The 12,633-nt window shown below is 44.5% G+C and overlaps 2 protein-coding genes across 2 annotated transcripts in view; one reads left to right on the forward strand and one right to left on the reverse strand.

The window, feature by feature from the left end:
• Positions 1-535: 535 nt before the first annotated feature.
• Rbsn-5 (Rabenosyn-5) lies at positions 536-11,314 on the reverse strand. The gene is made up of 8 exons (XM_050170754.3): positions 11,088-11,314; positions 10,946-11,026; positions 10,736-10,876; positions 8,540-8,701; positions 6,895-7,034; positions 6,150-6,220; positions 4,438-4,521; positions 536-882 (listed from the first exon to the last, which is right to left on the reverse strand). Exons 1-8 carry the CDS (start codon positions 11,224-11,226, stop codon positions 549-551), a joined length of 1,152 nt encoding a protein of 383 aa, XP_050026711.1. The 5' UTR covers positions 11,227-11,314; the 3' UTR covers positions 536-548.
• An 84-nt stretch (positions 11,315-11,398) lies between these two features.
• The window catches only part of Lrrk (Leucine-rich repeat kinase), a 62,103-nt gene continuing 60,868 nt past the window's right edge, over positions 11,399-12,633 (forward strand). The window contains exons 1-2 of the mRNA XM_055066093.2: positions 11,399-11,769; positions 11,836-11,938. Coding sequence (XP_054922068.2) covers positions 11,671-11,769; positions 11,836-11,938 — 202 coding nt within the window. The 5' untranslated portion in view covers positions 11,399-11,670. The remainder of the gene's footprint in view (positions 11,770-11,835; positions 11,939-12,633) is intronic.

The raw sequence follows: 12,633 nt of genomic DNA on the forward strand, positions 1-12,633 counted from the left end.
CTGTGTAACACCTGGAATCGTATCTGCCAGTATTCAGTGCTGGTGCTGCTCTTGAACAGCTCATGCTCTTGAAAGCTGTAAGCAAGAGTTAACTTGCCCACATGCTAGGCGCCCACACAACTGACGATTCATCACACGTGCCGCAAAGTCTAGTTTGCACGGCACGCATGGGATGGTGCACAGTGCTCACGTGCCTTGTAAAGTTTTGAACTTGCATGGACTCAATTATGCTTTGTAACGTCTGGTTTCTGGTACCATAAAGTTGCATGATGGGTACTTCCTGTGAAGTTCTCATAAAGCCTGCTTGATATCTTTCCATTTCGTTAATTAGCTTGTGTTCAATATCTTTAGGAAAACAAGCTTCCATGCAGCAATACCTATGCCAGATAGTCGCATATCCATATGCACATGCTCACAGTGCTTTGCAGGAAGTCTTTATCACTAAAATTAAGGAAAAGAGGAGACATTATCAGATGCAACAGTGCACGAGGCACACTGTCCTAGCCATACACTATTAATACAAAGACTGCATCTGTATAATTTAGTGTTTATTTTCCTGGTGTGCCAAGGGTGCGTCGCAGGTACTCCTGCTTAAGCTCCAACAGGTTGGCCTCAAGGGAAGCCAGCTCCTCGTAGCGTTGGCTTTGCCGTGCCTGCTGAATGTAGCCACGAATTATGGCCATCTGTTGTGCCAGGGGGTCTTCCTCTTCTGGTGGCGCCTTCACGCTGTTGGGGCTCCAGCCTTGCTCTGGCTGTGGCTGTGGTTTGGGCAGGCCAGGCAACCCCAACAGTCCCTGGCGTAGGAAGTGGCTGGCCGCTAGCCGTAGGGCACCCCGTAACTGAAGCTGGCGAGGCGTGGTGCCTCCACTGCCAATCTGTCGGCTGCAAGACAAGGCACAGCTTGTACTGCTGTGGGCTGAGTAGCAATGTTGCAAGAGCAGCACTGATTTACTTGATTAACTCATTACTGATAGTAGGTTCGGCTAGTCGTTTTCAAGCACACCAGATTACCCTGGCAGTGTGTGTTACTTTTGGCTGGTCAAAATCAAGCGGTCGGAACATGCCATATATGGCCGGTCCTTTCAGAGTATGTACTGCGCTCAAGCTCAGAGGCACTCTCGCCTTCGACTTGGGAGTGTGATAGAGATCTAGCGGAGTTCTGGTCACGTGGCTTTTGCAGCTTCCGTTGTTGACGTGGCGTCTGCCCCAGCAATAGTTCACGGTTGCCTCAGCGCCTGGCACCTTGTTTGACGACTACACATGGAGCTGACGTATTTCCCCTTCTGGCCTCAGACTGCTCTGGCAAGTGGCAGCATGTTCGGCTCAGGCGCACTTTCTCTGGCTCCAATCTAAAGCGGGCGTCAAATTGTTTCAACCCAAGTCGGAGCTTGATGGGAACCAGCCGAATGTACCACAAATCCCTTGAGCTGAGAATGCCGGGAGCAAGGCATTCACGGAGCTTTGTGTCTGAAAGCTACACCTACAATATGGTGGCGCAGGGTTTTTCGGAATACTTTGACCACGTGGCATTTATGCACCAAATGTTGGTACGCATATTTTGCATTCCATGCCCTTTAGAATGCAGCCACAAATCTGACTTGCAACTTTGCGCTCAGCAACAAAATACAACAGCCACTGAGCCACCAATGACAGGCTTCATAATGCACAGTGTACTAGAGTGTGTATACGATTACATAAACCACCCAGCTTATGCAATATTACTGTTAGTGTACTTAAATTTCCTATTACTTTATAATTTGCAGATCTGGAAAGAAATTAAAACTCTCTTCGGTAGCAAAACTAACACAACACCTCTTGAAATGTTGATAAATGGTTTTCTTTATACTGGAGTTGCGTTAGCAGACAAATTTAATGCACATTTCCTGGAAGTGGGCAAATATACAGCTTCAAATCCCCTCCCAAGTAATAGCTCCCTTATGTCATACATGCACACATTAAATTCTGACTTGATATTTCTGACACCAACAACAGAAGCAGAAATGACAACCATTATTGGTTCTCTAAGAAATACCTGTGCTCATGGGGATGATGACCTTTTACCACTGCCAATTAAACATTCTATTGGACGCTTTATAGGACTGTTGACTTACATATTTAATCAGATGTTGGTTACTGGAGTGCTCCCAGACAGACTAAAGGTAGCCTGTGTTACTATTGTTTTCAAAGGCGGAAAGAAAACAGAATTCGGCAATTACCGGCCAATTTCAGTTCTGCCAGTTTTTTTTAAGGTTGCTGAAAAAATAATTTACACGTGTCTTTTTTTTTTTTTCCTCCAACAATGTGATAAGTGATCGTCAATGTGGCTTCCAACCTAGTAAGCCGACTGAGACCGCATTACTTGATATAAAAAATGTCTTAATTCAAAACATTGAAATGAAACTTTTTACTATTGGTCTCTTTCTTGACTTCAGCAACGTGTTTGATTCGGTCCAACATGATATTCTACTAACAAAATTAGAAATTTACGGAATTCGTGGCCTCGCTAAAGACCTAATGGAAAGCTACCTAAATGGAAGACAACAGTACACAAGGCTACGTAAGAACACTTGCTCTGACCATGGAACATTAAAATATGGTGTACCTCAGGGGTACGTATTAGGACCTCTCCTATACACTACATATATAAGTGACATCATAAACATTTCTTCAACTTCGAACATTATCCTATACGCTGACAATACTAACATCTTTTCTGGCTTATACCTAAAAGAACTTCAGGAGCAAGCGAATATATGGCTTGACAAATTACATGCTTGGCTGATTGTAAATCAATTGACATTAGATGTTAAAAAAACTAATTTCATACTATTCCACACAAAATACAAAGCAATAAAACACAACCCAAAGCTCCATTTCGATTATTCAGAAATTGCATGTAATAGAAGTTGCAAGTTTCTGGGTGTACACTTCCACAACGATATGAGCTGGTCTGATCACATCACTCATGTCAAAATGAAAATGGCTCGATTCATAGGTGTTATTGGCTGCATTTGCCATCTTCCATGTTCTGTAGCAAAGCAGCTATACTTTTGTTTATTCGCACCTCACATACTGCAAATTTGTTTGGGGCATGTGTAATAAGACCAATGCAAAAGAATTGATAATCATGCAACAAAAAGCATTGAAACTATTAACGAGAAGGCAAGGTGGCCATAATAACTTATTATCTGTTTTTCACGTAATGCGTTTTACTGAGTGCTATAACTTTAAACTAGTGGTCCTTATCTATCATCGTATTAAACAAAACTTTTTTTTTATCCAGCAATATGTACCTCAGCCGTGATATTCACAACTACTTATGAACAATCTCGCTTTTTTCGATTAGACTGAAGACAAATTATGGCACTCAATCACTAGATCATCAAATAGTAAAAATATGTAATAGTTTTCCTTCTGTAGTGGAAATTGCACAATTGAGCAGGGGGTGTATTCTGTAAGAGTCCAAGTAGTGGGACTGTCCATTTCGGCCGCTGCTGATTGGATGCAGCTGTACGAGCGAGGAGGAGACGAGCGGCCCTAACCAATCAGGAACGGCCGAAATGGACAGCCCACTACGTGTACTCTTACAGAATACCTCCCCAGATCTGTATACCATTTTAGAAAGAAAGCAAGATTACTTTTTGACCCAGGTTGAAGCGTTATTGTGTGTTTTTTCCCTCGTGTTTTATTCTGTGTGTGCTCGTATCCTACCAGCTGCGATGTCTACCTCTGTTTGCTTAAGTGTAGTTCATTAAACTCCACATGTAACATTATGCCCATCGTTTAGTCTTACTTGAAATCTTGCTTGAAGCATTCACCTTTTGATTTGCTTGTGTTCATTGATTATATTGTTAACACATGATGGAAATGTTTATACTTTATTACATTTATTGCAAAGGTTTGCATGTAATTGGTAAATGTTTTTAAATGCTTCTTTGCCGACCTCACTGCTGACCTGTATCTTTAGGAACTGGGCTGTAAGCCTAGACAGCAAGTATGCTTTGTCTGTTTTCTTTTGCCTCATCTCGTTGGCATGATACATTGTTGTATATGTACACATGCGAGAATAAACCGTATTATTACTAAACTTCACTGCAGGATATTTACTTATCCCTGTCCTGCACTAGTGAAAGCCATCACATGCCTGCAAATTTCTTTATCTTATCACCCTGTCTACCTGCCACCCTTGACAGTTACTCTAATAGACCACCAGTAATCCGCTCTACGCATTACACAACCTGCTCAACTTTACTCCTTTCTTATCTCATGTGTGAACATTCGAACAAAAGGAAGAGCGTACTTAAGAACCAGCTGGAAAGTAGCTCAATTGCTTTTTGAAAGTAAACGTCGCTAAATTATCATTCACACATTCTAGCTACATTTGAGGTCAATCATGGTAGGTGAGCCCAACCTTTTCAAAGCAGCAGCGATGCTCACCTGACTAAGTCCAGCTGTTCAGCGATTCGGCAAAGGCGTGCCCTTGTTGCTTTGGCTTCCTCTTCAAGTCCTGACCGCCCCTCCCTGCATCAAAGCATGCACAGTGCAATATTGAGTTCAGTTTCTAAATGCGTGCAAGTATATGGCCATATCTTGCATGAGCCAGTTCAGTTTCCAGTTTCTAAATGCGCGCAAGTATATGGCCATATCTTGCGTGAGCCACTTATATTTGCGGGGACATGGCTCAACCTCGTAGCCTTCTCTGCCGTCATGTGCGAGTGTTAGCTTCACGCTTGCTAAATATGCAGCAATAAGCTATACCTCTCAAGCAAACTAGTCTTATTCAATAGTTACTTCATATTTTTGAGTGTCATGAGTGTCACTGAAGTGCTTCTCAACCCTGCATTTTCACTGTCCGGGTAAAATAAGCCATGGTGAATATGAGCAACTCTACCTTTAGGTAAAGCCCCTGCAGCCACGCGCCACCGCCGCTTTCTTAAGTAGCGACAACCTTTGTTGTGCGCCGCCTTTTCCCCTCACACCAAATCCGGTTCTGGCGTTTCCGCTTCCTGGAGTTGCGCTGCGGGAATTTCCGCGTTGACTGCTGTTAGACGATGGTAAGACGCCTGCGCGTGCTTAGCAGAGCTGTGGCAGTCACCATAAGAAGAATGCAAAGGGGACAAGCTGTTGTATTCCGCTGAAGTAGTAGTTCGCGGTCGCTGTTTTCCAAATGCACGAAAAACGGCAGTGGTCTCCAAGCGCCCAGGCACTACATTCCACTGTACGTTGTTGCTCGTGCCACAACCGATCGCAGGTTGACGCGAAGCAGTGAGCACGAGCAAATCGCTGGTTAAATTCAAATTCAAGTTTTTAATTTTTCCATGAAAACAATAAAAGTGTGTCCAGTACTGTTTGGACCCGTAGCCGTAGGCTAGTTATGGGTCCAAGAAATGAAATTCTATAATGCAGACACTTCGTCACATAAACAATAAAAACTTGGTAAAGTGGAGAGAGAGATATATACATAATACATGTGACAAAAAATAGGCGGTGGTTCTTGGATGGAATCGCATTCACAGTTTCAACCGCAGCTGGTGCAATTAAAGCCTCTCCAGCGACGCGAAAGTAAACAACGCTAAAAAACAAAACGTCACTTCCACTCGGAACAGGAAGGTGCAGCTAGGTAAGTTCCGCTTGACGCCGGAAGCGAAGGGGGTGAGTGGAAGAGCAGCGTGGAGGAGGAGGGCAGGTTGGCGGTACTTAACCTGGTCGGCAGAAATGTGTTTGGAGGGGCTTTACCTTTAGGCACATCTCACAGTTCTCTAAAGTATGAACCTCAACAAGAAAAAGAGATCAAGTCAACTTTTCATATACAGAACATGGATATAACGAATAATAAGACATAAAATAAGAACAACTGTAAAATGTTTCTGCCTGATATCAACATGTATTGCATGCATGTTTATAACAAATAGCAGATTACCAACGGTGTTAAATGCGACTTTAGAACAAAGTTTGACTGTACTTGGAATTGAAACCAACTTTTAGAAATGGCAGCCTCTTGTTTTTCCATGAATGTCGAGTAATACTTTTAAAATCTCACAGTTGGGTCGACAAAATGTGGTGTTCCATTATTTTCACATTCATGAAAAAAAAAAAGCTACGGTAGCATGGTCTTTCCAGCACTTTCATCAAATGCAGTAGTTGCTCACCTCATTCCATCAATCAGACGGTAGTAGCCAGGCAGCAATTTCTCAGCTTCATCCATTAGTTTCCGCATGCGCTGTAGTCAGAGGAGCGTTTCAATTTTTCAGCACATAGAATGCAGTGTAAAACGACATTCAAAGTCTGGAGCGATGTAGAATGTTCTGCTGCCCAAATGCTGCATCATTCATATTGCTTGCCTTTTGCACCGCTGTCACTTCTTGAAGTATCGTGAAAACAAGGAGAGAGCACTTAATACATATATATCTGCAGTTTTCTCGTGTCGAGGCGCCATTTTGCATTTGCAGAGTGCCGTGAGGGATGACTAAGTAACTAGCTCACATTCTGATTGGTGAATGTTTCCGGCAGCAGTGACGGCACCAATCGGTCTGGAACCAATTGGCATGAAAAGGGCCTTTTCAGTGGTATTTGCAGCCTCCAAATTGAATTACGCGCCACTCTGGAAGCTAAATGTCTCAGTGTGAACATGCTCTAAGGCCGCACTTGTGTCCTACCAGCGCTCAAATGCATGCCGCTATGTCACACACAACAGTGACAACGATACTCAGAAAAGAGGCAGACACGCCGAAATACTACAAAGTCGCAGAAATAACAGAAATTAAGTGTAGAAGGCAGGCATTGCACTTTAGTGCATTTTCATGCATCTGTTCACGCGACAGTTCAATGTGGATTATGGCATTACTCAAGGAGCGCTTGTTGGAAAGGTCTACAATCAAGAAATTGTGACAGAACCTCGTATTGAGCCAACAGTGGAGGTGGCTGCTCGGGAAGCAATAGGCGCCGGTCCAAGAGCACGCGGCAGTCCCGGCACAGGCGCAGCGGCTCGTCCCCAACGTTGGCAGCTGGGCTCCCAGCAGACGCCACCAGCTGCTCTGCAAACACGCTTCCTGTATGCACACCGCGCAGGCTAATGTCTAGAGGCAGGCATGTGCTGCCTCTCGCAGAAGCAGAAGGCCTTAGTACATACTGACACGTGTACTTATATTTATCGGGCGACCACGTTTCGCCGCCAAACAAATGTCATCGCACAGCGCTTGACGCGCCTGCATGTGTCCAAAGTTTCTGGAAAGTTATCGATGCTTCTATCCGCTGTCTGTTGTCGCCGAACCTTGTGTTATCTGATTTCATCGCGTGACTCGAATGGTGTAGAACTTTGTGGAAGGCATGCGGGTCCCAACGATTAGTCTCGAACATTCGATGACTGCTCTATAAAAGCCGACGCGCTTGACCCGCTGACGAGATTTTCGACGATCGCCGACCGTGTTCGCCGCTATCATTGTGCTATAAGTGTAGCCTGTTTTTGTGGGCACAGGTTCGCCCAATAAAGTTAGTTTTGTCTTTCACAGTATTGCTACTGTGTTCTTCAACGTCACTACCACGTGACAATACAGACAGGCTGCATGCTTTTAAACAAAGCAGCCACTGCGAAGCAAGTTGTACTTTCAAGTTTAGACAAAAAGACCAAGGCACTTCATTAAACTTCTCTTATGTAAGCGCTGTCTGCAATTAGCCTACACTGTGATGATGGTCTCATGTCATGTCAAATGCTATTTATGAGTGGTGAGAGGTACACAGGGCAATAAGGAAATTCTTTTAATGCAAGGGTACTTTAGTGAATACAGCTAGCCCTGATTCATGCAAGAACTCTCCGTTTATCTTTGCTATATGAATTTAAATGATTTTAAATGAAATGCCAATGTCTAGCATAGTGCACACTGCACAGGAGAAGCTAGGATACAGATGCTACAAGCACAGATCCGACACAAAGTAGTACAAAGCAACTTTGGTACAATGGGCTGGCATGATTGATTTTTCTTAGGATATTGTTCAGTAGATTATTAAAGCAGTGTATTTCAAATTTCAAAAGTCATTAAAAAGGTACGGTGACCACTTTCCCCACTTATCTGTGCAAGAAGAATATAATGGTGTCATTGTTGTCACATTTATGAATTAACTTAAATATACACAAGTCCTTATTTCATCAACATAAAAAAACCTTTATGGTTGTGGAAGTCAAGCACCAAAGAACTGAAAGCATGGTGTCCGACTATATTGTCACCAAATGTTTGCCAGGACAAAGCTAAGTGTGAGGCTGGCATGCACCTCTTGATGGGGCTTTTCATCTGATGGCACTCAAAATGGCTGGCCAAGGTTCTTTTCTCAATACCTTATACCAACATGCTCTCCGAGCATGAGATCTTGTAAACACGTCAGTTCATAATATTACATTCCAATGTGCCACATTCTTCAAGGTTTTCAGCATACTTAGACCACATACACTCACTTTTTTTTTTCAGCGATTACTTGTATGTACATGGTACCGTGGTATCAAAAAGCTTACCCAAGTCCAGCAAGATACAAGTATTGAGCTACTTACGAACAGTGGCAGAGTCCAGGAACTCTGAGCATAGCTGGCACATAATGCCTCCACACAAACGGCAGTGATGTCGTCGACGGGAAATGCTGAAAGCCTTTGCACAGCTGGGGCACAGTTTGACGTCAGCATCATCTACCCAAGGCACAAGGGACCTTTCACGGGCTGAAAAGTACATACAGTGTTCAACCTCGGATTTGGCACAGCACCACTCCTCGGCATGATTTCACTGAAAGGGCTGCTGTTGTGTCTATGTTTAATGCGCTACACCGTCAAACTACCTGTTCAATATACCTACCCAGAAAGAAGTCAAATTTTCTTAAAAAACGAGAACTTTGTAGCAAATATTCTAGGCAGAAATGCTGACAAAAAACTATTAGTGCCAACAGTAATTTACAGAATAGAAGGTACCTTGCATGTTGTTCTTAGCATGTATTTGTGTGTACAGGTAGGGACAAAATATTGCGGACTGTGGAAGCACATGGCATAATGCCAGCCAGTGGTGTCTAATGGCGGGTGCCTGGTGCCGCAACTGGCGCTGGCATTCTATCAAACTTGCAAGGGTGGCGATTATCAAACATCTGGCCTTTCAAGCCTTGGAAAGTGCTGCAAAGCACGCTCCTGCAACAGTGGAGTGTCTTTTAAACATTTGAGGAATGATAAACGGGTGCTACCACTTCCCACGACGCATGCATTCCAAGGCAAATTTAGTGCATGTGTGAAGAGCCAGAGGCACTGCACAGAAATTTTCGTCCTGGATTCAGCCAAAATACCCTCGAACGTGTTCATCATGAAAAGTAATACCATCTGTTTATCATTCAGCTGTTTAAAGGGTCCCTCACCAAATTTGGGCATTGCAAACAAACAATTGTGGTGCATACATCATGTGGTGACAGCCCTGTCTGCAAAGTATCCAACAGATACACAGCACGAAATTGGTTGAAATATCAAACAGAAGCTTGTGTGCTCTCCTTCTTGGGCGAGCTGCACTTCCAAGCCAGAGAGTCAAGGTCACATGCACAAATGCATCTACGTAAAACGCATTATCTACAATGTAACCGATTATGGCATGTGACTTCGGTAAATTGTCTAATGCTGAAGGAAGTGGGCCACGTAGCAAAAACGGAAGAGAAAAAAAGAAGGAGACAGTGCTCGTGATACAAACGTGACGCAGTCCCTCAGCTACGTTGGGGAGAATGTAGGGAAGGAATGGTGCTTGAAAACGCTAGTCATGGCAAGAGGAGAGAGTGTCTACATTGGCAGTGAAGCTTGCCTCCTGGCAGCATGCCAACACAACATTTCAATTTCTCCTATCTTTAATAATGAGGCTATTTGAAAAATTCTTGCAGTAAAATGCTCCCTAGACAATGACCTACAGCTTCTAGTGTATAACGGAAATTTGGAATGGGGCCTGATGAGGGGCCTTTTAAAAGACATGCTATTGATGTGGCAGGAGTGTACCTTGAGGCAATTTCTGAGGCTTGAAAAGTGGCTACCAGAAGTTAAATAACTGCTACCTTTGCGAACTAGATGGGACACAAATGCCACTTGCAACACAATGTACCTGCCGTTAGAAGTTGCTAGTTGGCATATTGCCATGCACTACCACGGTCCAGAATACTTCATCCCCACATATTCACACATGAGTGACCTTGCATACATGTGTAACACCACATTGGTCTGCAATTAGTTGGAGCAAATAAGTACACAACATTCAGTGCTCTCACGACAGGATAACGATAACAAATGAACATGCCACAGAGATATGTTCTTTTTTCCAACCATGACAAACATGCTTTTACAGTGCTCCTATGTCGTATGCCATATATGTATGTCGTATAGCCCGAGTTCCATGGCGAAATCATACTAGCATGCATGCATGCATATGGATAAGGACAGTGGTGCATCTTGCACAATTAATGCAATGAACCATGCAAACCATCATATTATCATGTATGTGGGCAAACTACAATGGTGGCTTAATTGTGTCCTGAAATCAACAAAATGAGATTCAGAATGCATTTTCTAGGCAATGAAAGACAGATAAGAAAGTTAGAGCAACGACCTGCGATAGATTATTCAAAGATACCGCAACGATTATGACACGGAATGACTCGCAAACAATTCTACTTGCACTGACGAAAAATAAGCAGCGTGAAGCGAGAATGAAAGGGTTATTTTAAACGTGATCACACGCACCTTTCCGCATCTCGGGGTCGCTGGGGGCGTCCACTACAAGTTTCGTCAATCGGATGAGCAGCTTGTTGCTCTGCCCTACGTACCGATCCACTCGACGACCGCGAATTAGCCGGACAGTACCTGTGTGAGCCTGGACAACTCCTGCGAAGTGATGCGCACGAATTACGTACAGCTATTGAATCGTGATTTATGGAGTAATTGAATACGCACCAATTTCCTGTTGTCCCCAATCAGGCGTTTGTTCTTCCTCAACGACGGGAGAGTCCGCGAGGATCTTTCGTCTGGCACGTCCTGCGTGGACACTTCATAAGCTCACTGCTACCAGTGGGGCGTTGTACTACAGCGAGCATACCGATGAAGCCCTTCAGCGAGTGCAGAACATCTCGCTCGCCGGCAGCGTGGTTGGCTTCGAAATGAGCAGTTAGCTCCTCGAAGTTTCCCAGATCTTCCACACAGATGGGACAAAGATACCCTTCCTTTACCTCTCCCATAATAGCTTCTCAGATGCAAGGGGCGAAACCAACTGAAACTCCCCGCAGTGGAGAACTTGGTGACGTCAAAATAGCACCGTCAACAGAGTTCTTTGCACGCCTGTGCCCGCCTTCTCCACGGCCTCTCTTGCGCAGGTCTGACATGCTCTGTGCTATTTCGACGTCTACTCATTCACATGCGGGCTGTCGCTCCTGTATTTTCCTTTCGCTTCTGCATCCGGCCTGCAAGCTGATCCGAGTGAAACCGCTGGGACAGTGGTTGGTCTCCGTAATCACTATGTGCGTAGGAAACACCGTATAAGTGGTTTTGTAGCCGCTTTGTGCAGCCATGTCTCGTTCTTGACGCATCGCAAGAAGCAATGACCGCGGTCCTGGACCGCTTCCGTGGCGGAAGCATGCCTGCTGCCCTTTGCCAATTTTCGTGCCGGTGTAAGAAGCTACTCGATGGCCGACGATCGTGAAGAGTACCCGGGCGAGCTGCTTCACCAGGCTGCTCTGTGGGGGAACGCCGAGCTCCTGGAAGACTTGCTCAACGGCGACCAGGTATACGCGGGCTGCCCGATCAAGATTCGAGTGGGCAGCAGATATGTATTTAACGTCTGAATGCAGGTGCGGCTCATCGATGCTCCGGATATGCACGGAAGAACAGCTCTTCACGCAGCCGCAACCAACAGTGATGAGACGTGTGCCCGCATCTTGCTACAGTCGGGTGGTGAGTCGCGTGATGTATACAAGGAGAGGGCATGCACAATCACGCTTGTGCACGACACAGAAACGGCTAGTAAACATAACCATTCAAATTCGGTACTCTTTGAAGTCAATTATTATTGCCTTCTCATTTGATATTTTAAGAGCTGTACCAGGCTGATCATGGTTGCGGTACTATAGTGTCACGGTTCGTTACGTTCGCGCCAGGGGATTTTGATTCTGGGCGTTTATTAGCAATATTAACATGTGAGGTTCCGCCTCGTAAAGAGCTTAACACAATCAGTGGTGCCTCGTCAGTGCAGAAGCCTTTGTGTTTATGATTTGTGTTGCATTTAGTTAAATTCCCACCCTTGACTCCAGTATCAACATATTCTTCCTTGTTCCTCTTGTCTGAGCACCTCTCTCGCACAAGGAACTAGTTATAGTTGCAAGCGGATAATATGGCTGAATGATCGCAATGAGTTTCTGTCAGTGAACGCACCGATTTGAAGGATGAAGCGTAACAACCCTTCTCATATATTCTTTCTGCAGTGAAAGCCGTCATGTGAATTTAGTTAATAACAAACTCCACAGTGCTACATTCTGAACCCAGTGGAACTTGCTCAAGTACCATGTGCACTTCTTGTTATGGCCCTGCTGCATCATTTTCTTATTCTTAACTGCATGAAGAAAGTTAGTTGAAACTTCCATGCTTGTACA

Source organism: Dermacentor andersoni, chromosome 6 (assembly GCF_023375885.2).
Source record: "Dermacentor andersoni chromosome 6, qqDerAnde1_hic_scaffold, whole genome shotgun sequence".
Classification (NCBI taxonomy): Eukaryota; Metazoa; Arthropoda; class Arachnida; order Ixodida; family Ixodidae; genus Dermacentor; species Dermacentor andersoni.

Excerpts from the sequence above, each read along its gene's own strand:
- Rbsn-5 (XM_050170754.3), bottom strand. The coding sequence starts at position 11,226 with ATGGGAGAGGTAAAGGAAGGGTATCTTTGTCCCATCTGTGTGGAAGAT. Across the intron at positions 11,027-11,087 it reads CTCGCTGAAGGGCTTCATCG|GACGTGCCAGACGAAAGATC; the intron begins GTATGCTCGCTG and ends GTGTCCACGCAG. Across the intron at positions 6,221-6,894 it reads CACTGTTGGCTCAATACGAG|CGCATGCGGAAACTAATGGA; the intron begins GTTCTGTCACAA and ends CTCTGACTACAG.